This window comes from Dromiciops gliroides, chromosome 2 (genome assembly GCF_019393635.1).
Source record: "Dromiciops gliroides isolate mDroGli1 chromosome 2, mDroGli1.pri, whole genome shotgun sequence".
Classification (NCBI taxonomy): Eukaryota; Metazoa; Chordata; class Mammalia; order Microbiotheria; family Microbiotheriidae; genus Dromiciops; species Dromiciops gliroides.
Genome location: NC_057862.1, coordinates 265,324,365 through 265,349,782, shown reverse-complemented (window position 1 = coordinate 265,349,782; position 25,418 = coordinate 265,324,365). Strand labels below are relative to the sequence as shown.

The 25,418-nt window shown below is 39.5% G+C and overlaps 1 protein-coding gene across 1 annotated transcript in view; it reads left to right on the top strand.

The window, feature by feature from the left end:
• The window catches only part of MTA1 (metastasis associated 1), a 243,921-nt gene that overhangs the window by 204,072 nt on the left and 14,431 nt on the right, over positions 1-25,418 (top strand). The window contains 4 exon segments of the mRNA XM_043982423.1: positions 1,241-1,330; positions 3,705-3,857; positions 5,171-5,206; positions 13,454-13,480. Coding sequence (XP_043838358.1) covers positions 1,241-1,330; positions 3,705-3,857; positions 5,171-5,206; positions 13,454-13,480 — 306 coding nt within the window.

Sequence of the window (25,418 nt, the reverse complement as noted above, 5' to 3'; positions counted from 1 at the left end):
CCCACTGGTAGTGACTAGAGGAATTGGGTAGAGGGCTACTGATCTCTCTTCAGGACACAAAGGCCGAAGCCACACCCAAACTCATCTCCCCAGGGGTAAGGGAGATCAGAATGAAGGGTGGAGATGAAGCTAGCTCAGTCCTCTTGGTTCCTCTTATCTCTCTAGGCATATCTGTGGTTTAGTTTCTCTAGGAGAAGATTCCTTGATGTGCCCCAGAGAACTTCTGGGGTACTCTGTAACCCATGACACTTTTGAAGTAATATATGAATTAGAGCTTGGGTCTTAGGTTTTTTGCCTCCTATATCAAGGGTATGCACAGTTTTATAGCCCTTTGGGCATAGTTCCAAATTGCTCCCCAGAATGGTTGGATCAGTTCACATTCTAATGAGACAACAAGGACATTGTGACAATTAAAAAGATAGAGAGATCTAATTTCTGTGTGATTTAATCATTTTACTAATAAGGCCAGCAGTTGACTGTTTCTCACACACAATTCTCTGTCTTTACTGGAAGTCTTCCCCAACCCCTCTTAATTCTAGTGCCTTCCCTCTGTTGATTATTTTATAAAGCTTGCTTATATTTTTTGTCTGCTTGTTGTCTCCCCTGTTGGGCTCATTGAGGTCAGGGACCTCATCTCTTTTTGCATCCCCAGGACTTTAGCAAAGTGCCTATCACTTTGTTTAATAAATATTTTTTGATTCAAAAAGCAAACAAAAAAGGCCAGTAGTTTATTAATAAAAGGATGGTCATTTGGCCTTCTCTCTCAGACTGAAGACCACTCTATATTATTTTTCTCTCCCCCTCACCCCCAACCCCCTATGTGCATTTTGATCCAGTGACACTGACCTCCTGGCCATTCCATGAACGAGACATTCCACCTCTCAGATCCAGGCATTTTGTCTTCTATTTACTCTGTATGTAGTTGTTTGTATACATTTGTTTGCTTGATGTCTCTCCTTTTAGATTATGAGTTCCTCAAGGGCAAGGACTCGCTTTTCCATTCTGTGTATCCACAGCCCTTTAGCTCAGTCCCTACATAATAAATGTTTGATAAATTCTTATTGGCTGACTACCATGATTCCCTATTCAAGTTCTTTAATTTCCTAATGAGTATGTTTTCCAAATATGATTGATCTTGATTTGAGCTGTTTAATAATGTAGTTTAATCTTGTTGTCAGTACTGATAATAAAGTAAACATATAGAACATTAGTATATAACCCTCAAATATTGTCTTGACAGGTACTGCTCGATTGCCAGAAGCCTCCCAGAATCCACTGGTATTAAAACAAGTGGTACGAAAACCTTTGGAAGCTGTGCTCCGGTACCTAGGTAAAAATGATGTTGGGAGTCTTAGTTTTTGATTAACACTTGAAGCTAAAAAGAGTAAAAAGATGGGGAAAAATAACTTCCTTCTCTTCCATCTCCCAAGACTTCATTTAGCCTACAGGGCTACCCTTTCTGAAATTCTCAGAAAGAATATAAGGGTAACTTTTCCTTCCCCAAAGCAGGCCATAGAAAAACCTAGGGTTTTGGCTTTTTGTATTCTCATTACCTTGTGATACATATTCAAGGAAAGATCTAGGTGTGTTGACTCAGAATTTAGCCGAAGCTTCCTCTTAATTTAGTTGTCATTAGTTAGATTCCATTAGTTGGGTTCCCTTCTAAAAAATGAGTCAGATAAAATTAGCTGATTGTCCTGGACTTGCTGAAAGCAAGTTAGCAAAGTTATGCTTACTATGCTGCTTCTCACTTCCTCTGATAGGTTGCAAGAAGGATTCCTCATTTCCATGAAAATGGGAAAAGGAGGGGCAGCTAGGTGGACCAGTGGATAGAGCACCAGCCCTGGATTCAGGAGTACCTGAGTTCAAATCCAGCCTCAGACACTTGACACTTACTAGCTGTGTGACCCTGGGCAAGTCACTTAACCCTCATTGCCCCACCAAAAAAAAAAAAAGAAGAAAATGGGAAAAGGAAGGACTAGCTCCTTAATAAATAGAAGTCCAGAAAAACTGAATGTAGTGAATCTAAGCTTCGGAAAAAATAAAGTGTTAACCTGTAAATTTGGTATCCCAAAGCAAGATGCTAGGAATACCCAAAGTTGGGGGACTGAGGACAGGGTTTATATGGGGTAACAGAAAAAAGGGAACTTAATGTAAATGAGCCTTTTAACAAAAGGCTACCCTTTAGTTAAGTATAGGAGCTACTAACTCTAAATAGAAACTACTTAATGTAAATGGATCCTTTTACACAGTAACCTAAAGTCTGGGGAGTTAGGTGGAGAATCTTTGGGAGGGGATTGTTTGTTTGGGGGAGATCCATAAGACAAGAGTCTGGAATTGACAAGATTGGTTAGCCTCAAGCAATTCATTGGCCTTGAGAATGGAGAGTAGGTGGGGAACAGTCAGTTCTCAGTAAATTTGTAGTTATCCACAAGAATCAGATTAATAAATAACATGAAGAGTATGCCACTTTATATCATTTCCATCAGGATTTAAAAGTCTTGTTTGTCCGTATTGGATGAGATTGGATAGTGAGGAGATATTGACCAAATACTTAAAAAATACATTTCTGGGGGCAACTAGGTAGCACAGTGGATAAAACATGTGCCCTGGATTCAGGAGGACCTGAGTTCAAATCCGGCCTCAGACATTTGACACTTACTAGCTGTGTGACCCTGGGCAAGTCACTTAACCCTCATTGCCCCCCCCCAAAAAAAAAAAAAGGAAAAAAAAGAATGGCTGAGTCTTGCGGTTTTGTTTGTAGAAATGGAGAAGTTATGATAGTAATTCAGGACCATTGGTGCCAAAAATTAAGTAAGGACTATAACAAAGGAGTCCAGACGACTTAAGTGACATTATGCAAACTGTAAAAATTTAGCACCTCCCATATATCTAGCAAGTTTATACTTGATGACTACAATTATACATCATATGTTCACTATCTTGAATAAACTTACAAATCCCCATATTACAAATGTCATGGGGTGCAGAGCACCCCAGAAGTTCTCTGGGCCACATCAAGGAATCTTCTTGTGAAACTAAACCAGAGGACTGATATGCCTAGAGAGATAAGCAGAACCAAATTGGATTGAGCTAGCTCCACCCTTCATTCTGATCTCCCTTACCCCTGGGGAGATGAGTTTGGGTGTGGCTGTGGCCTTTGTGTCCTGAAGAGAGATGGCTTGAGAGATCCTTAGCCACTCCTCACCCAATTTCTCTAGCCACCACCAGTGGGGGATGGTCCTCCCTCACTAAAGGAACTTTCCACAGGCAGATGGTCCACCCCCATCTGCCCCTTATAAAAGTACCTACCAGTCTCCTGCTCTAGGAGATTGGTACCTCTGAGCCACCTGCTTTGTGCCTATCTCCCCATGAGAAGTCCAAGGATTTCTTTCATGCTTTCCCTTCCCTTCCCCCTTCCCTTCCCTTGCCCCTAAATAAACTACTATCTTATTCTAACTACTTTTGTGTGCAAGAGGGTGTAATTCTTTAAAGAGGAATTCTTAAGAACCCAAACCCCCTACCCCATTTCCCCCATAACACAAATATATCTCAAAATACCTGTGAGATTTCAATAAACTCCCTCTTCTCCTTTTTTATTATGAAATTGTATCCTCCCACTAAATGGTTGGGTGTGAATTTGGAATTTACCTGCTCTAAGTCATTTAGTAAATTGTTTTGTGCTTTTTATTTTCTTTTCACAGAAACTCATCCCCGCCCTCCAAAGCCAGACCCCATAAAGAGTGTGTCTAGTTCTCTCAACAATCTTACTCCTGCCAAGTCAACTCCAGTCATTAATAATGGGTCCCCAACCATCCTGGGCAAGAGGAGTTATGAACAGCACAATGGCATGGATGGTGGGTATATCTGTATGATTTTAAAAGATTTGGGACTTACATGAGTCTTATGGTTTGCTTATGATCCTGTCTTAGTTTGCTTTTATTTTGGTTAGTGACTTTATTGCTGGGCTGAGGAGTGGGATAAGTATCACTTAACATCTCTCTTTTCACAGTGATTGTGGATGAAGAGAAATCCCTCCCTCCTCTCTTGGGCTTGAGAGTATCATGCCGATGTTATCACTGTCATGTTATCATGTTATCACATGTCAGTTGGCCTAAAACAGGGGTTCTTAACATGGGGTCTGTGAACTAAAACACACACACACACGTGTAGTTTTTGACAACAGTCTTTCAGATTGGTTTTCTTTACAATCCTTTATTTTATGCATTTAAAAACATTCTTCTCCAGGTACCAAGTGGGTGATAACCAAAAGGTTAAAACTTTTGCCATGGACTATTTCTCAGTTGGTCTGTAACCTCTATTTAATGCTAGGCAAGTCAGTTCACTACTTTGTGAAATAACTCATTTTCCTTATTTGTCAAAGTGATAAAAAAAAATACCTATCTTGTCAGGGAAGGGAAGGAGAAAGGGAATAGACATATACTGCCTACTATGTGCCAAGTACTGTGCTAAGTGCTTTTTACAAATATTATCTCATTTGATCCTTAAAACAACCCTGCTATTATTACCTTCATTTTACAATTCAGGAAACTGAAGCAAGCAGAGGTTAAGTCACTTGACCAGGGTCACACAGCTAGTATCTGAATCTGGATATGAACTCGGGTCTTACAGACTCCAGATCCAGTACTCTTAACAATTGTGTCACCAGCTGCCTCGAAGAATTTCTGTGAGGATTAAATGAGAAACTCAATATGAAAGTGCTTTATAAAGTTCAAGCTGAGTAAACTTGGTTATCATTATGATTGTCACTAAACCCTGGGGATTGACACCCAGTGGGCCAAATGCCACCTTTGTACTATATGTACTCCCTCTTAGTTTTTCTGGGAATTATATGTGACACTCGGGAAAGAAGGCCCTTAACCTCTCTGAGTAGGTCCTACTACTAGAGACACGCAGAAAAATCATTGCTTCCTTGGAATGCCAGGAGTACACTCAAAAGTGATCACATCTATGACTGTGGCCAAGGCCCTTTTCCTGCCATCTTGGGTATATTGACTGTAAGCCAACATGTCCAATATTAGGAACCCTGGCCCTAATCCCCAGTATATTCCTGCTGTCTCTGTGAATTACACTTGTTAAATTTAGTGTCATTGTTGGGTTTGTTGATGTGGTATTTTTTTCTCTTTTCTGTTCACCTGTGCTTTGTCAGGCAACATGAAGAAACGCCTTTTGATGCCTAGCAGGGGTAAGACCTCACAGCTGTGCTCAGCTGGTGCTAGGACAGTGTGGTCTCAGTCTCATTTGTGGCTTCTTTAGCTGGCTTGTCTGTGCTTTGTGGCTACTAATGCTATGTGTAAATCTTGTCTTGGTAGCTGAATATCCTTTGGACAATATCTGCATTGATGGTCCACACAGATGGGACACCATGCTGTTTGCCTCCCTCCCCTGGGGGACATTAATGGGATTATCTGACTTCTTGGCAACCCCTCTTCAAGTATGAGAGTTAGTTCAGATTGATTTCATTTTATTTTAGGTAAAATGACAATCTTAATTTTAAATCTTTTAAATTAACTTTTATGAATTTTGTAACACCATGAAATAATTTAAGATGTTCTAGTGTGTTGCCTAAACCACATTGGCACTCATTGGTCTGAAGTGTAACCTTACAAAGTGATTGAGTGTGCCTCATCCCGCAGTGGTGCATTTCTTGACATTTCGTTCACAATTGCTATTTTTTCCTGACCTATAGGCCTTTCCTAAAAGCAGCTCTGAGGCTACCCTCGGGTCCATATTTTCATAAAACAGACTCAGCTGCTTCCAGGGTTCCCATGAATGAAGTAGTAAAATCCCAGGAGAATAAACCCCAGGGAAAAGAAGAAGGTAACTACTTCTCTGAAGCCAAAAGACCTGCTAGGAGACTTAAATTGCCATTACTAGAGAACCTCTCTTTCCCAGACTGGGGAAATCTGCACTATGGTTTCTTTTTTGAGGTTAGTTTGTCACTCTTATTCATAGTCATTCTCCTCATTTGACTGGTAGAATGCCAGGAGAACCAAATAAATCTTGTGCATAGGGCTACTTCTAAGGCCTGTGTCTAGACCACACTGTTGGCTTATCTGTGGTATTGGGAGCTTCCCTTCATCCCAGCTGACACAACTCTGGCTTGCCTTTGGGGGAGTCAGACTTTTAGCACCTACCATATAGGTGGGTGTCAGAGCCAAAGGTCATCCTTTCCTTGGGAAGGCCAACTAAGCCTGTTGCATATATATATATATATAAAATCTTCAAGCACACTGAGCTAGGTCATATAAACATAGCCCTTTATTATTTTCATACTGGGCTTTTTCACAGATACAGAAATATATATATATATATATATACATATAGATATATATAATCAATAGACAGGAGTAGATAAGCACTTTTGGGGAATAATCTCTGCCAGGGAACTACAGAATACTTAACTTGGCCTCAGAATGAGCAAACATAACCCAGATGAATTCTAGGCTTCAAAATAAACAAGCAAACAAATCCCTCACATGCTCATGTGGACCATTTCAAAAAGGATATTGTCTGTGTGCTGTTTGCAGCGTGCTGTGCTGGAGTGGGTGCCAGTATGCATAGCTGCCTGCCTATCTACCTGCCTCTCTGTTGTGTATGTGCCCACATCACCATTGTGATATGAATGATTGGCATGTTCTTCACTCCTGCATGCCAGCTCCTAAGGTCGTCTCACACTGTGGCTCTAAACATCTTTTATTTGATCCTTCTAATGTGAGATGCCAGGTGGATTATCTTCCCTTTTTTACCAACTAATATATATGTTAAGCAACTTAATACCTAAGTTATTCAGTCAGAAAGTGATAAACTTTTTAAGAGATTGGATTGGATTATTTAAGATCAGGCAACTTCTTGGGATACCTTGAGCATTTCTTGGGCTTTGTGTTGGCCATGGCCTTAGTTAAGAGTGTCCTTCTTGTACACTTTACCTGCTCTTATTACAGGAACACAGCTGGAGGTTGTAGTTATAATAGGCTGCTGTTGATTATTTGGTTATATGCCTTTTGGGCTCATACCATACCTCTCTGAGGGTTCACTCACACCCACACACACCCCTTACACACATACTTTGGAGACCACTGCTCTAGAATATTGATCCAGCATTTTACATAGCTCTTTCCAGAGTGAAGAGAGGTGCAAAAACTACTGTGTGCTTTGCCCAGAAACTACATGAGTAACCTGTCCAGTGTTGGCTGAGGGCCCTTCATGGGCTTGACTGGCATCAGATTGAAGGATTCTGCTGGACTAGAGCTAATGGTATCATGCAGGTGATGTGACCTGTTGAGTCAGTAGGCTGTGATCATTCCAGCTGTTCTTGAAAAGTCAAGAATCCAGAGTCCTCAGAAAAATTAGGAGACATGAGATTATGTTTTCCAAGTAGGTTGTATTAAAAACAGTGATTTCATTGAGATAATATCTTGATAGTAGTCCCTGCCTCCTGAAGAGGATAGTAGAGTTGATTAGAAAACAGAATCTTGACAATAAGTTGTTTACAGGAAATACTTGGAACATAAAGATTCAGACAATTAAAATGAGGGGCTAGACCAAAATGTTTCAGCTTAACTTAAAAAAAAAAATCAGTAGAGGATAGCAATTATGATTTAAGATGATGCTAAAGTTAATGTTGACAAGATAAAAAGAGATAAGCAGGGAAATTAATTTATGTTTAAAGACATCTCAGATAACAAATTATCAGTACTTGAAATGCACACGCGCGCACACACACACACGCACTCCCATATCAAATGGCATGGAGTCTAAATTCTAACTGTTCTAAAAGGAACAGTTAATCAAACTGGACTGAGAAATAGGTATTAATGTTATTTTTTTGAAGACCTTAATATGCCCTTTTCAGATGTGGGTAATGCTAATAAATAAGAAAAATATTAAAGACAAGAATACTATTTAGAAAAATTAGAGCTCTTCTGGAAACCAGTAAATGGGAATAGAAAGGACTTTACATCTTTTTGGGGAAGGTTACTGAATACTTTTATTCTGCACATAGATGCCACTAAGGATCCAGCCTGTGAGCTCATCAGGGCTGCATCATAAGTATATGGCTCCACACATCAGCACTGGGTAGGGATGAGAACAGGTCATTCCAGCCCAGTCACAAGATGATAGGGTCTTTCCAACAGAGCACCAGATGATCTGGTGCAGTCTCTGATCAGGCAGTTCTAATGAAGCAGTGAGAATATCACAGAAAGGTTGAGGGGAGAGGGGTAATTAAACAGCAGAGGCTCTTACAGCCAAAACAAAACTGTTCTAGTACTTGGAGCTGTGCATTCTTAGGACAGGAGCAGATTTCTCTAGAGTGCCTGCTGTCTCTGAGGCTTCCTGGCCTCAGAGCTTACTTGGCCTGAGGGTTTCTGAAGTTCCTTCCAGCAAATTTAGCCTTGTTGCCTAGCTCTTCCTTAATTTTGAGAAGCTGGTTATACTTGACCAAATGCTCAGATCGTCAGGGGGCACCTGTCTTGACATGCCCAGTCCAGAGACCCACCAGCAGGTCTGCAACAAAGTCCCCAGAACAATGGGAAATCGTTACTCCTCACCCATTAGATTTGCCCAGCTTGAATGCCTGGAGAAATTCAATCATGGAACCAATCTATTTCACTTTGAGTAGGAGGCAGTTTCAGACTTTTTCATTCACAGCCTTTTCAGTGTGCTTGGGATTGGTCACCACGAGATCATCCCCTACCACCTAGATACCTGCAGTAGCAGTGAAATACTTCCAAGCTTCCCAGTTCCCTGATTCAAAGGGATTGTCAATAGACACCACTGGATAGTCCTTGATGAAGATCTTACAGAAGTCCAAGTCATATTTCCCAAATCAGAAGAATTCTGAGGCAGCAACATCCATACTAATTAAGACCTTTTCAGTATAGGTAGCCTTACTAATAGCATTCTTTAGCAGCTCCAGAACTTTCTTATTCTCCAAGATGTTAAGAGCAAAGCCACATTCATCCCCTACATTGGTGGCATCCTGTCCATATTTCTGCTTAATCACATTCTTCAGGTTGTGGTAGATTTCACCTCCAGTGTGCATGGCCTCCTTGAAGTTTGCTGCACCAACAGGGAAGATCATGAACCCCTGCATAGCCAGCTTGTTAACATTGATCATGTTGAAGGCTAGAACTGTCAGGATGACTTCATCATTGTCTGCAAGATCAGCAATATGCTGGAACATGGAGACACCATTCTCAGCAACTCTGGCCTTACAAACAGCCAGAGACACTCCCAAGATGGCATTTGCACCAAATTGAGATTTATTCTCAGTGTCATCCTTCTCTATCATCAATTTGTCGATCTTCTCTTGCTCCACAACATTCAGTTTCTTGCTTGTCAGAGTTGGGGCAATAGATTTATTGATGTGCTCAACCAACTGTCACTACATAGTAGATCTTATTATTGTCTTGGGGCTCCAGGACTTCATGGAAGCACCGCTGGGCACAACAGCTTGGAAGAGACCTTTTGCAGTATAGAAGTCAACTTCAACAGTAGGGTTTTTGTGAGAGTTGAAAATCTCTCTTGCCTGGTTCTTGGGAATAGACATGTTGAGTTTCTTGGATGGGGCTTTGTCCACAGGGCTCAGAGAAAAGCCAAGGGGTCTACCTTCACTTAGGAGCTGACTTTTTATTTTTGTATACTGCATACAGAAGCTTTACCAATATTGATCATGGGGCATGACAACCTCACCAAAAAAAAAAATGTAGAAAATCAGAAAAATAAGCATTAAGCACTTACAATGTGCTAGGTACTTTGCTAAGGGCCAGAAATACAAAAAAAGACAAAAAACAAGTCCTCTGTCCTTGGGCTCATAGTCTTTTGGGAGAGACAACATAAAAACAACTGTGTAGAAACAAGATTATACAGATAAATAGTAAATAATCAAAGGAGGGAAGGCACTGGAATTAAGAGAGATTGGGAAAGAATTCCTGTGGAAGGAGGATTTTAGCTGGGATTTGAAGGCAGCCAGGGAAGCCATGAGGCAGAGGGAGAATACAAAATACATTATTTACTGATCATAATGCAACAAAAACAGTAGTCAAATGGTCTTTAAAAAATTAGAAACTAAATAAAAATTGTAAAGAACTAGTGGGTCAAGGAACAAATTATAGAAACAATAGAAAATTTCATTAAAGAAAATGACAGTAGGATAATCTACCCAAACTTGTGCTATGCTATTCTAAGGGGAAAATGTATCTATAAATAGTTGTGAAATGAAAATTTATATCATCCAAAAAAAAAAAAAAAGCAAATGAGTGAATTGACCTTGCGGTTTAAAAAACCATTAAGATTATATCCATGGGGGCAGCTAGGTGGCGCAGTGGATAGAGCACCGGCCCTGGAGTCAGGAGGATCTGAGTTCAAATTCAGCCTCAGACACTTGACACTTACTAGCTGTGTGACCCTGGGCAAGTCACTTAACCCCAATTGCCTCACAGAAATTAAAAAAAAAAAAAAAGATTATAACCATAGAAGTTGAAAAGGCTTTTGACAAAATCTAATCATGATTTCATTTTAATATTCTAGAAATATTAGGAATAAATGTACCTCTCCTTAATATTGTTTAAAAAAATTATATTATATAATGGAGAAAAATTAAGAGACTTTTCCTGTACAAACAGGAATAGAGCAAGGGTATCCATTATCAGCTCTGCTATTTAACATAGTATTAGAAATGCTGGGGGGCAGCTAGATGGCACAGTGGATAGAGCACTGGCCCTGGATTCAGGAGGACCTGAGTTCAAATCCAGCTTCAGACACTTGACACTTACTAGCTATGTGACCCTGGGCAAGTCACTTAATCCTCATTGCCCTGCCCGAAAGAAATTCTAATCATGGTAATAAATCAAAAAAAAAAAAATGAAGGGCAAAAAGTAAATAAAATTAATGCATTTTATAGATTATATGGTAGTGTACTTAGAACAACCCTTGAGAGTTAACTAAAAAAAATTCATTGAAATTATAACTTAAGCTAAATTGTAGAATATAAAATAAATCAACATAAATAATCTCTTCAGAGATTCATACACATGAAAACCCAAGAAGTGCTAAAAAGAGAAAACCTATATACAATAACTACAAAAGCTAGAAGATATTTTGGAGTTCATCTACTGATGCAATCAAGTACAATATGCATGTAACTATAAAACATTATTTGCAAAAATAAAGACATACTTAAGTTATTAGAGAAACATTTATTGCTTGTGATTAGGTTGAACCAATATAATAAAATTACAACACTTCACTAATTAATTTACTTATTTAGTATTGTACCAAAGGAATATTTCACTGAGATGGCAAAAACAATAATAAAATTCCTATAGAAAAAGAAAAGATCAAAAATATCAAGGGTAGTAGTGGAAAGGAGGAAGAAAAGGAAAGGAATGGGGGCAGGGAGCGGTCATCAGTACCAGATCTCAAACTATACTACAAAGCAGTAATTGTTAAAATTATTTGCTACTGGCTTAAGAAATAGAGAAGTCACTCAGTGGAACAGTGTATGTATACAGCACACAGACATTGTAATTTGCAGAGCAAAGAAATTACCTTTCAAATCTATAGATAAGGAAAGAGTTCCTGGCCAAAAAAGGATTAAGAGGATCACTCAAGATAAAATGGACCATTTCGATTATAAAATTAAAACGTTTTGGGATAAACAAATCTAATGAAGAAAAAAATTAGAAAGGAAAGTAGGGAACATTTCTAGAAGTTCTCCAAAAGTAACTAGGGAAAACAGAGATTTTTGTTTGGTTGGTTTTTGGGTTTTTTTTTTTTTTACAGGGGAATGAGGGTTAAGTGACTTGCCCAGGGTCACACAGCTAGTGTGTTAAGTGTCTGAGGCCGGATTTGAACTCAGTTACTCCTGACTCCAAGGCTGGTGCTCTATCCACTGCGCCATCTAGCTGCCCCTGAAGTCAGATTTTAACTCAGGATCTCCTCAGTGCTTTATCCACTGTGCCACCTAGCTACCCCTGGAAAGCAGTTTTGTAATATTTTTCCAATCAAGGTCTCATTTCCAAGATAGACAAAGAACTGATTCAAATTTATAACACCAAACCATTAGGCAAATGGTCAAGGTATATGAAAAGGTAGTTTCCAAAGGAAGAAATCTAAGCTATCAATAATCATATTTTGTTTTTGTTTTTGCAGGACAATGGGGGTTAAGTGACTTGCCCAGGGTCACACAGCTAGCAAGTGTCAAGTGTCTGAGACCGGATTTGAACTCAGGTCCTCCTGAATCCAGGGCCGGTGCTCTATCCACTGCACCACCTAGCTGCCCCCAGTTAGTAACCATATTTTAAAATGTTCTAAATTACTAATGCTTAGAGAAATGCAAATTAAAGCAAATTTGCGTTCTACTTCACACCTATCAGACTAAAACATGTTGGAAGAACTGGGGAAAAGCGGGTACTCTACTACTGGTGGAGCTTGGAATGGGTCTAGACAACAGTTTGGAGCTACTCCTGAGAATATTGCCAAACTGCACATACCCTTTGAATCTGGTGATAACATTACTACTTCTATACCCCTAAAGAAATCAAAGAAAGAGGGGAAAGCATCTATATGTACAAAAATATAGCAAATATTTATAGTAAAAAATTGGAAAGTAAGAGGATGTTCTCATATTGAGAAACAGCTAAATATGATACTAATTCCATGGAATATTATTGTGTCATAAGAAGAAATGAAATGGAAGCTCTTTATGAATTAATGCAACATGAGCAAAACTAGGAGATCAGTTTATATAGTGATAATTTTATGAAGAAAAACAACTCTGAAATATGTTAGAACTCTGATCAACAAAATCACAAACCAGAAGTCCAAAGTAATGAAGATGAGACAAGCCACATGGCTAATGTAGTCATTTATTTTGCTAGACAGAGCAGCTTTGTATTGAAACTTTTTTTTTCAGGGAATGCATGGAAGTACAATAGAAGTACAAATATTGAGTTAGAGGAAAAATTTCTCTGATTAGAGATTTTTCTCTAATTCTAGATAATATGAAATAATTTTGTAGAAGTATGTAGGGACTAGACTCCTAAGGGCTTTAAATGTAAGACTGAAGATTTTGTATCTTATTCTAGTTGCTATAGGGAACCACTGGAGAGTTTATTACTAACAATATTAGTTTAATGGTTTTGTGAGGAGCAAATTGGAGATTAAGTTGGAGAGGAAAGATTAGCTACAGGGTGATCAGCCAGAAGGCTATCACAATAGTTTATGCAAGAGGTAATCAGAGTCTGAACTAAGCTGCTGTTTACTTATTCAGTTATGGCTGACTCTTTGTGGTCATATGACCACAAAGCATGACAGGTCTTTCTATCCTCTACCACCTCTCAAGGTCTGTCCAAGTTAATGTTCGTTGTTTCCTTGACACTGTCTATCCATCTCATCCTCTGCTATCCCCTTTTCCTTTTGCCTTCAGATTTTCCCAACGTCAGGATCTTTTCTAGTAAGTACTGTCTTCTTATAATGTGGCCAAAATATTTAAGCTACTGCTTCGATATTTGACCTTCCTGTGAATAGCATGAATTAGTTTAAGTATTGACTGATATAGCTTCCTTGCTGTCCAAAGGACTCTCAAAAGTATTCTCCAGCACCACAATTAAAAAGTGTTGAGTGTTGATTCTGTGGCACTCAACTATCCTTATACTTCAACTCTCTCATTCATTCATTCATTCATTCATTCATTCATTCATTCATTCATTCATTTTGTGAGGCAATTGGGGTTAAGTGACTTGCCCAGGGTCACACAGCTAGTAAGTGTTAAGTGTCTGAGGCCAGATTTGAACTCAGGTTCTCCTGACTCCAGGGCTGGTGCTCTATCCACTGTGCTACCTAGCTGCACCCTGTACTTCAGCTCTCACAGCCTTACATTGTTACTGGAAAAACCATAACTTTCACTATACAGACCTTTCTTGGCAAAGTGATGTCTCTGTTGTTTTTTTTGTTTTATTTTACTTTTTTGCACAGGGTAATGAGGGTTAAGTGACTTGCCCAGGGTCACACAGCTAGTAAATGTCAAGTATCTGAGGCCAGATTTGAACTCAGGTTCTCCTGAATCCAAGACCAGTGCTTTTCTCTTTCTACCCTCAGAGTGGTAATCATCTGCATATCTGCGATTGTTGATATTTCTCCCTTCAACCTTAATTCTTTTTTTTTTTTAATTCTTAAACCAATTGGTTGTTGCATGTTTGGTTCCAACTGCTCCTTTTTGGCCTACATACAGTTACCTCAAGGAGACAAGTAAGATGATCTGGCACTCTTATCTCTTTAAGAACATTCCAAATTTTGTTGTGATCCACATAGTCTGAGGCTTTAGTGTAGTCAATGGAGCATAAATAGATATTTTTCTGGAACTCCCTTGCTTTCTCCATAATCCATTGAATGTTGACAATTTGGTCTCTAGTTCCTCTGCCTCTTTGACAACCAGGCCATTCTTCTCATAATTCTCAGTTCACATATTGCAGAAGCCTGCGTTGCAGAATCTTAAGCATAACCTTGCTAACATGGGAAATGAATGCAATTGTTCAGTAATTTGAACATTCTTTGGTATTGCTCTTTTTTAGGACTGAGACATAAACTGATCTTTTCCAATCCTGCAGCCACTGTTGGTTTTTTTTGTTTGTTTGTTTGTTTTGTTTTTTTTTTCAGTGAGGCAGTTGGGGTTAAGTGACTTCCCCAGGGTCACACAGCTAGTAAGTGTTAAGTGTCTGAGGCCGGATTTGAACTCAGGTACTCCTGACTCCAGGGCCGGTGCTCTATCCACTGTGCCATCTAGCTGCCCCAACCACTGTTGTATTTTCCAAATTTGCTGGCTTATTGAATCTGCAGCACTTTCACCGCATCATCTTTTAGGGTTTTAAATGGTTCATCTGGAATTCCACCATTCATTAGCTTTATTGTTAGCAATGCTTTCTAAGGCTCACTTGACTTCATTCTCCAGGATGTCTGGCTCTAGATCAGTAATCACACCATCATGGTTATCAGTGATGTTAACATCTTTCTTTTATGGTTCTTTTGTGTATTCATGCCACCTCTTCTTATTCTCTTTTGCTTCTGTTAAGTCCCTACCATTTTGTCTTTTATCATTCCCATTTTTGCATGAAACATCCCCTTGATAGCTCTGTTTTTCTTTAAGCCCCTTTTGTTTTCTTCTATTTCTTAATTTAAGAAAGCCTTCAGGGGGCGGCTAGGTGGTGCAGTGGATAAAGCACCAGCCCTGGATTCAGGAGTTCCTGAGTTTAAATCCGGCCTCAGACACTTGACACTTGCTGGCTGTGTGACCCTGGTTAGAAGGAAATGTATTGAGTTCAGTTTTGAATATATTGAGTTTAGAGATGCTAGTATAGCCATCTAGCAGAAATTACAGAGTTGGGATGCAGCATAAAGTTTAGGAATAAAACTAGAGCCAGATAAAGATTTGTAGTTACCTATATGGATCAAATTGAATCCGTGATGGCTAATGAGATCACTAAATCACAGTATAAGTAAATGAAAGTAGAGAGTCAGAATAGAGCACTGGAGACCAACCCAATCAGTGCAGGACGTAAGTGATAATCTATCAAAGGAGATTGTAAAGGGACGAAAGAACATATCTCAGAATCCAAGGAGGGCACAAGTATACAGGAAGAATGGATTTTCAGCAGCAGCAAAAGTTGCAGAGAGCAAGCAGTTTCAGTATAGAGGATCAGACAGAATTGAGTAAAAGTAAGGAAAATGAAGCTAACAATTTTTTTTCTTTAATTTAGGAGCTTGACATTGAAAGGGAGAAGAACTCTTTAAGTCCAGGGCAAGTCACTTAACCCCAATTGCCTCACTTTAAAAAAAAAAACAAAACCAAAAAAACCCATTAAAATGTGACCGTTAGTGGAAGCTGATGAGATGGAGTGAAAATGTTGATCATTGATTTCCGAAGTGGGATCTATGGCCTTGACTGCCCAAGGCATCTGTGAGCAGACAATAGAAAATGGGGAGTTAAGTCATATCTCACTCACAGAAAATGCTAAACATAACACTTAACTCCAGTAAGGCCACAATTTACCCAGTCTTACAGTTGGTCCCATTCAACCCTGCTTTCCATGGTACAAGGTCCTGATCTTCTCCTTTCAAAGCCAGACATGGGGTCCTCAAGGCTATTCTAACCTAAGAGCTCCTCAGGTACCCAGAACAAAAGCCACACAAATACCATAGGGAGACTACTGCTTCCCCACATACCCACACCAAGCTCCCCAAATAACCATGTAGCAGAATCAGGCATTTCCCAGAGGACAAAAACTGTGCTTCTGGGAAGTAAATGGTGAGTAAGAACCTGGCCTTCTCCTTTTTCTTATCATGGATTTCATTACCTTACCTTTCCTCCAAAACCACCCCTCTTCCAAACTTCCCTTTTAGTGCCAAGGGCACTGACATCCTTCAAGTCACATAGGTTCACAAATTCAGTAGTATCTTTGACTCCTTACTCTGCTTCATACCTTATATTTAGTTAATTGCCAGTTTTGTGGTTTCGACCTCCACAATAGGTCTCAGCTCTGTTCCATTCTCTCTACTCACATGGCCACCACCCTAGTTCAGGTTTTAATTAACACTCACCTGGACTATTGCAGCAGTCTCTTAGATGGTTTCCCTGCCTTAAGTTTCTTCTCTCTGAAATTGATTTCATCTTTTACATGCATCCTCCCTATGCCTCAGTTTCCTCATCTGTAAAATGAGGGGTTTGAACTAGAAGGCCTTTGAAGTCTCTTCTAGCTCTATAAATATGATTAAAGTTCAGGTCTGATAAGTTAATACCCCTACTGGATAAACTCCAGGAGCTCCCTATTGAGTCTAGGATCAAATATTATTTCATCTATAACATCCTTTTTCAAATTCCTATTTTTAGTCTAATAGTTCATTTATGTAATTTGTAAATAAGTAAATACACAAATACTGAGTGTCCATTCTCTTTCTTTCCTTTTTTTTTTTTTTGGCAAGGCAATTGGGATTAAGTGACTTGCCCAGGTTCACACAGCTGGTAATTGTTAAGTGTCTGAGGTCGGATTTGAACTCAGTTCCTCCTGACTCCAGGGCTGGTGCTCTATCCACTGCACCACCTAGCTGTCCCTTGAGTGTCCATTCTCAAAAAGGTTACTTATGGGGATGGGCATTCAGAAGCATTTGGACAGCACTGATGTGTACATGATAGAACTTGAAAAACTGAGAGGCCATCTCTCATCAATATTAGATTTAGAAGTGAATAAAAACATAGGCAAATAATGCATAAAACCAGTTCTACAAAGATTATTAAGAGTAGACAAAATAGCATTGTTCAAACCAAACGTAAGGAAGTACTTGGAATTAGCTTTTCTGGTTCCTAATTTCTCAGGGATCTTTTCTGGTCCCTGAGAGTCCATGCTTCATGTGGTAATTTCAGCAAAACCTTGTTTAGAATTATAGTCTAGGTCTGAGCAGCAGTAGCATTAAAAGAAGCTTCATACAGCTTCATGCACCTTCATACTTCATGCACCCTTGGGTCATGACTTTGCTAGGTAAGGATACATATGAGCATTGACAGACTTGATTTGTGGTATGGGGAGTATGCTTTATTTACTTTTGTCTCTCTATTCTCTACTCTGGAGTGAAGGAAGAAAAAAGCAGAGTCTGGCCAGATGGGATAATTCCAACCTCTTGACAGATGAGGTGTAACCACTTAGTCTCCTTCTAGGACTAGTACAGTGGTAATTTTAAAAGACATACACACACATGCACAAAATTCTACTAACATAGGAGATTCCTAGAATTTTACTAACATAGGAGATTCCTAGAATGGAAGGTCCACAACAAAGACATAAAAGAATATGCCTGAGGCATTAAGAGTGTCATTCTCCAAAATATCCTAGGAAGCATTCTCACTAGTACCAAGAATTCAAAATTCTTATTCAGTCCAATCCTATTTAATCTCCTTGCTTGAAATCTTTACTTTTTTGCTTCTGGCTAGAACTGTCCCATGTTGGGCAGGTGTGATACATATGAGAGATTAATGATGGTGACCACCTCTTGGCCTAAATATGAAGACAACTGTAGGTTTCTTTCCCCTTTCACTGCAGTGTCCAGAAAAGATTAAAGGGAAAGGGGAGTGCCATTCTACCACACCTGCATAGTTTTCTGCCACCCTTGGGAAAAAGAGAAATACCTTATCATTGGATCTGAACTCCCAGAGGAAAAGGAGAAATGCCATTCCTTGCACAAGGCCTTTGGAATAAGGGGAGAAAATACCATTGAGCCAGGTCTTCCACTCGGTCTCCTGCTTCCTCGTAGAAGAAGAAAAAACACCATTCCATCTAGCACCAGACTCTCCCTTCCCATCAAGTCGCCTGAAGATCTGAGTTCAAATCTTGCCTCAGACACTTACCTAACTGTGTGACTTTGGGCAAGTCTTTTAATCTCAGCCTCAGTTTCCCCATTGCAAAATGGAGAAATAATAGCATCTGTTTCACAGAAATAATATATACCAAGTGTTTTGCAAACATTAAAGTTCTTTTTAAATGTTAGCTCTTATTATTGCTGTGTAAGCAGTACCTAGCTAAAGTAATGAATCTCCTTTCTGTGCTTATTCAAGAACATCTTCCAAATCTTAGAAGACTCTTCTAAGCAAAAGATCTAGTGTTCATATATGACAATCTGGCTTTCACCTCCTTTCTAGACTTGTACTTCAATCTGTCAGTCACTTTGCATATATGAAACTCCTGCTATATGCCAGTCATTGTGCTAGGTTCTGAGGACATAATGGCAAAAATGAAATACTCCCTGCCCTCAAGTTTACATTTTATAGAAAGAAAAGCATGTACACATGCAAATATATGCAGATTATATGAAAAATAAATTAAAAGATAGTTTTGGGAGGGAAGACATTAGCAGCTGGGAGATTCAGGAAAGGCTTCATATAGAAGAAGGTTTTTTAACCTGGGATCTCTGAAACTTGTAAAAAGTATTTCAAAAATTATTTCAGCATAATTTATTTCCTTCATAATCTTGTATATTTTAGTTGACACAAAAGAGTCCATAAGCTTCATCAGACTGCCAAATAGGTTTATGTAGATGTAAAAGGTAGTTCTTGACTTGAGGCTTAAATAAAACAAAGGGACTCACTAGTGCAAAGCACAGAGATAGAATGTATTAGGAACAGCAACAAAATCAGTTTGGGCCATAGAATATTTATTGAAGAGTAATACAGGAAAAGACAAGATAGTGCCTAAATTCTGATGGGTTATAAATGCCAAACAGGAGTTCATATTCTATCCAAGAGGTAGTAAGAAGCCACTGATCTTTATAAGTATGCCAAGGTCAGATTTATACTTTTGTTTTTGGGGGGTTTGGGGGTTTTGTTTTGGTTTTTTTTTGGGGGGGTTGGTTTTTTTGTGAGACAATTGGGGTTAAGTGACTTGCCCAGGGTCACACAGCTAGTAAGTGTTAAGTATCTGAGGCCGGATTTGAACTCAGGTCCTCCTGAATCCAGGGCCAGTGCTCTATCCACTGTGCCACCTAGCTGCCCCGCAGATTTATACTTTTAAAAAATCACATTGGCAGCTGTGTATAGGATGGTGGTAGGGATAGACTGAAGGCAGAGAAACCAGTTAGGAAGTTATTGTAGTAGAGAAAGTGAGAGGTGATGAAGGCATGAAGAGATTCAAGGAAAAGAGAATGATTGATAGGTCAAGAATGATGAGGATTGAAGAAAGGCTATAAGATTTGGCAATTAAGAGATCATTGTTGGGGCAGCTAGGTGGCGCAGTGGATAGAGCACCAGCCCTGGATTCAGGAGTTCCTGAGTTCAAATCCAGCCTCAGACACTTGACACTTACTAGCTTTGTGACCCTGGGCAAGTCACTTAACCCCCATTGCCCCGCAAAAATAAAATAAAAAAATAAAGAGATCATTGTTAAGATAGAATAGAATTGAAAGATTTCCTTGGTGCACTCTGGGCCCAACTGAGATATCATAAATATGAAGTGGACCCAGTCATAATTTAAGTTGCATAATTTCCCCCTCAGCATCATGAAGTAGCACATGAGTAGGAGTATATGGTTTGGGTGGTAGGAATAATCCACAAAGATTTGGTAAAATGTGAGGGAGTACAGAATAATGGAAACAAGAGATTTGAGAGTTGAGAATGGGTTAGGTTAAACTATAAGTTCCACACTAGAACATGAGAAAAGTGAAGCCAACCAGGAGATCACCTGGGGGAGTAGTGAGGAATATAGGGACTGGTGGTTTTGATAAGGACAAAAAAATAGGTATGGGTGGAATGAGGTATGCCTCATTCAATGAGAGATGCAATGGTAGGTTATAGTCAGATAAAGGAATTTCAGAATAACTGATCTGTAAACTAGAACATTTGTGGTTGTTGGTAGTAACAAGGTTGTGGCTGAAGTACAGTGAAGGAGTAGGTCATAGAAGTTGAGGAAATAGAAGGAAAAGAAGAAAGGGTCTTTTCAAATTCTGCTGTATTTGATAATGTTGACCACTCTCTCCAATCCCATGCTCTCTCTTCTCTGGGTTTTTGTGATACTGCTCTGTCTTGGTTTACCTTCTACCTTTCTGACCACTCTGTCTCTTTTGATGACTCTTCATCCATATCATACCCTGCAATGGCAGGCATTCCTCTAGGTTCCGTCCCTCTACCCTCTCTATTTCTCTGGGTACCTTATGAACTCCCATGAGTTTAATTATCTTCTCATACATGTGACTGCCAAATTTGTATATCCAGTCCAAATCTCTTGCCTCAGCTTCATGCCTATGGTCATTTCTGACTGAATATCCTGGATACATCTCAAATTCAATACATCGTCAACTCTAACAGGTTTATAATTTAGTATAAAGAATAAAATTGAAATAATTTTCTAATTCTCCTTTTTTCCTCCATCCCTCTTGAGTTTATTGAAGTAATTAGGTTTTTCACTTCCTCAAAGTCAGACTAAGATATTTCTCTACCTCTGTCTCTCTTCTTTCTCTTCCCTCTCTCTTTTTCTATCCTCTCTCTCCTTTTCCCATTCTGTCTCACTTTTTCCCATCTGCTCTCCACTCTTTTCCCCACCACCATTCAACAGCCTTTCCTCCTTCAAAGTTCACTCTATCATGGTTTATTACCCGTGACTATAGTCATGCCAGTGACTATACTCTGACAGTCCCCAGGTTATTCTTCTTCTTTTCTTGGGGAGTTTAGTACTTTAATGCCTGGCTCTCTATTTTCTGCTCAATTCCCCAACCCCCCTCTCTAGTCTTCCTAAGTCTCTTGCCTCATGACCTATTTTCTCACTCTGCCTCAACCATACAGAAGGATGTTCACACCTAGCATCTCCACATTACCCACAGGTGTTCCACTTCCAAGATCAGAAACTCTTGACTGCTATCTGATACTATCTCCTATCATGTTTCTTCTTGTGTTATTCTTTATTCTCATCATGGCTTCCATTTCCTCTAGTCCTCAGACCATTGTCTTTCTGACCATTATCCCTACTATAACTTGACTTTCCTATCTTTTCAGTCTCAACCTTGTAGTTAACCAGGTCAATACCATACTGTCACCTACTTTCCTATCCTTTGTCCCCTTGCCTTATCACTGCTCGTACCTTGCCAGCAATTACTCCCAGCCCCAAATTACTTGTACCTTCTATTCTCTTTTTCTGCTTATGTTCTATTGAACAGTGTTGAAGGAAATCATGCAACTATGCATACTGTGTTCACAAAAAGTTTATATCCTCTTACCTCAACTGAGCCTTCACTGTAGTAAAGCAATCCTTTTACTCCTCCCTGATTTGCTATCCTTTTCCCTACAGAACTCATTACAAATCTTATCTTCCCCCTCTCTTTCATCTCCCATCTGAAGACCCCATCTTATATTTTTGCAAAAAATAGAGGCCATTCCTTGTGAGCCCACTCTCTTTACAGTGGTCTGTACTATTAAAAAGTGACTCAGGCAGCTAGGTGTTACAGTGGATAAAACACCGGCCCTGGATTCAGGAGGACCTGAGTTCAAATCCGGCTCAGACATTTGACACTCACTAGCTATATGACCCTGGGCAAGTCACTTAACCCTCATTGCACCACAAAAAAAAAAAAAAAAAGTGACCCTTCTCACCAAGGCCAATTTCATTATATATGACATTAATCCCGTGCCCTACTATCCTTTCTGGTAGGTTTCACTCTCTAATATTTTATCTCTGTCTTTCCCTGCTACCTGCAAACATGCCTCATCCAGGCCCATCTTTAGTCGTCCTGATATATATCTTGCCACTGGACCCAGATGGCTCTGAAAGAGAGCATGGGGTTGGTGACCTTGCACAGCCCTCCCTCACTTAAATGCAGTTCACTGCAAGTGACCCTCAGACACTTGACACTTACTAGCTGTGTGACTCTTGTAAAGTCACTTAACCCTCATTACCCCGCCAAAAACAAACAAACAAACAAAAAACCCTTCACTAGATCATACCATCTCCTCAAATAGTCATCTTTGATCTCTCCTCCCTTTCTCAACCAAACTATTTGGGAGAGGGGAATGTCTGCATATGTTGCCTTTCCCCTCGGTCACATCTCAGGCCTTCATAATCTAGTACCTGGCTTTATCATTCAACTGAAAGGGTTCTCTAGAAAAGTATCTATGATCTCTTAGTTGCTAAATCTCTGAAGGTCTTTTTTCAATTTTTATCCCTCCTGACATTTCTGCAGTATTTGATATGACTACTTTCTTCCTCTGAATGTTCTCTCTGGTTTTTTGTGATACCATTTTCTTCTGGTTCTCCTCCTACCTGTTTGATCACTCTTTCTCAGAATCCTTTTCCTAGATCATCATCCATATTATTCCCTGGTTCTACCTAAGTTCTTTCTCTTCTTTCATTTGATGATCTCATTAGCTCCTATGATTTCAGATATCTGTTCTGTGCAGATAACTCCCTCCACTCCTACATCACCAATTATCTGTTAGAAATTTCAAACTGGATATCTCATAAGTATCTCAAGCTCAACATGTCCAAAACCGAACTCATCTTTCCCCCTCAAAAACACCCCTTATTTCTGTCAAAGGCACAGTCATCCTTCTAGTTTTCCAGGTATACAACCTAGGAATTAATCTTGACTCCTTCACTCCTTCCCTCCTTCCCTTGACTTCATCCCTCCAGTCTTTCCCCACTCCAGTCCATCTTCCATCTAGCTGCCAAAGTCTGACCATATATATTAACCTTGTCAGTAAACTCCACTGACTTCCTCTTGCCTTTTGGATCAAATATAAACTAATTCTGTTTAGCTTTTAAAGCCCTTCACAAGCTGCCCCTGTCTGTCTCATGTATGGTGAAGCATCCCATAAAGTACTCCCTATACCATATAGTTTTGTCAGACTGGCCTTCCCATTCCTCACAAATGACACTATCTAAGTGCCTTTACATTAGCCATCCTCCAATACTAATATACTCCCAACTTACCTCATTCTGGTAAAATACTTTATTTCCAATCTAGACTTAGATCAAATGCCACATTCTACATTAATCCTTTTTTATTTTTTTTTTTTGCTTCAACAAGCATTTATTAAGCACCTATTATGCACCAGGCACAGTTTTAGGGCAGAAGATACAAAGAAAGTAAAAAATAGTTCTTATCCTCAAGGAGCTTACAATCTATTGGGGGAACCAACATGCAAACAACTATGTACAAACAAAATATCTATTTGTCTATACATATTTATCTATATAGAATGTGTAAAATGTATTAATAAAATAGATTGATCAATAGATCAGTCTATCTACACTGGGAAGTGTAGGCTTTCCCTCATGTGGTTCCTGTTACAGTAAAGAGGTAGTGACTTGACCATGGTAACACAGAAAGTGTCCAGGTAAAAATTCAGAATCAAGGTCTCCCTTTTTCCTAGGTCCACTGCTCCTTTAACAATGCTAAGTTTTTTTTTCCTAAACGCCTGACTGAAAGGTGTTTTTTGGCTTTTGTAATAACCAGTACCTACCAGGCAGCTAGGTGGTGCAATAGATAAAGCACTGGCCCTGGATTCAGGAGGACCTGAGTTCAAATCCAGCCTCAGACACTTACTAGCTGTGTTACCCTGGGCAAGTCACTTAACCCTCATTGCCCCACCAAAACAACAAAACAAAAAAACCCCAGTACCTACCAGAATGCATTGCACTTAATATTTGGCAAGTTAAATGAAATCTGGCCCTACCAGTAATTTGCTGCATGACCTTTTTCCTCAATAGGCCTCAGTTTCCCCATGTGTAAAATAAGGGATATTCCCAGATGATCCTTCAGGTCCCTTCTGGCTCTAAATATGGTAAACAGTGGAAATATCTCTATCCCAGAGCAATAGATCTCAATCTCACCATGTTATTTTGACCCTAACATCACACAGAAGTTGCTCGCTTATTCCTCATCCTGCACCACTCTAAGGATGGTCTTGGTTAGCAGTTATGGAGACAATGGTTGAGCCATTTTGAGAAAGCAATAACTATTGCCAGTAGCCCTCAATAAAATAGTAGCCTGTTTCCCATTCTGAGCCTGCCTTGGAGGCAGTAGATAAAAGCACAGTGAGACAAGGGCCTTGGACTGATGAGGAAGAATCATAGCTCTCAGATCATAAACAAGAGTCAGGTGAGACCTCTTTATGGCACCTCAGGTATTCCTCAGTGGCTTGCTTTGTATCATGTATCCCTCAGAAAAACGTGCGAGCAAGGCTGTGCTTAACAGCTGACTGAGATCTTGGGCACATAGCAGTCCAAAAGGATGATGATTTTGTATCAAGGATGGTGACATCTGCATCCTTGATTACACCTTCTAGTATTTTCCCTATAGGTCTTTGTCATAGGTCTTGGGATCCTGACAATACTGAAGACATGAAATCAAATTAATTGATCAATAATCAGGAAGACAAGGATATATTTTTAAATTACCATTGAAACAGAATGGCATTCTATTAATCCTTTCTTTGTCCCCTCCAACTACCTAGATGACACAGTGGATATGGAGGGCTGGACCTGAAGTTAGGAAGACCTCAGTTCAAATCTCACCTCAGATACTTACTAGCTGTGTGACCCTGGGCAAGTCAGGTTACTCTGTTTGCCTCAGTTTCCTCAAGTATAAAATGGGGATAACAATTGCACCTATCTCCCAGAGTTGTTGTGAGATTCAAATGAGATAATATTTGCAAAGTGCCTAGCATAGTGCCTTGCACGTAGTGGACATTGAATAAATGCTTATTTCCATCCTTTACTCCTTAATAAATACTTTTTTTCCATCCTTTCTTCTCAACTGTGCGCATTCCCTCCCTAAACTATCATTTATTTTGTATTCAATATGTATTTGGTTTTTTGTTTTTGTTTTTTTGCAGGGCTATGGGAGTTAAGTGACTTGCCTAGGGT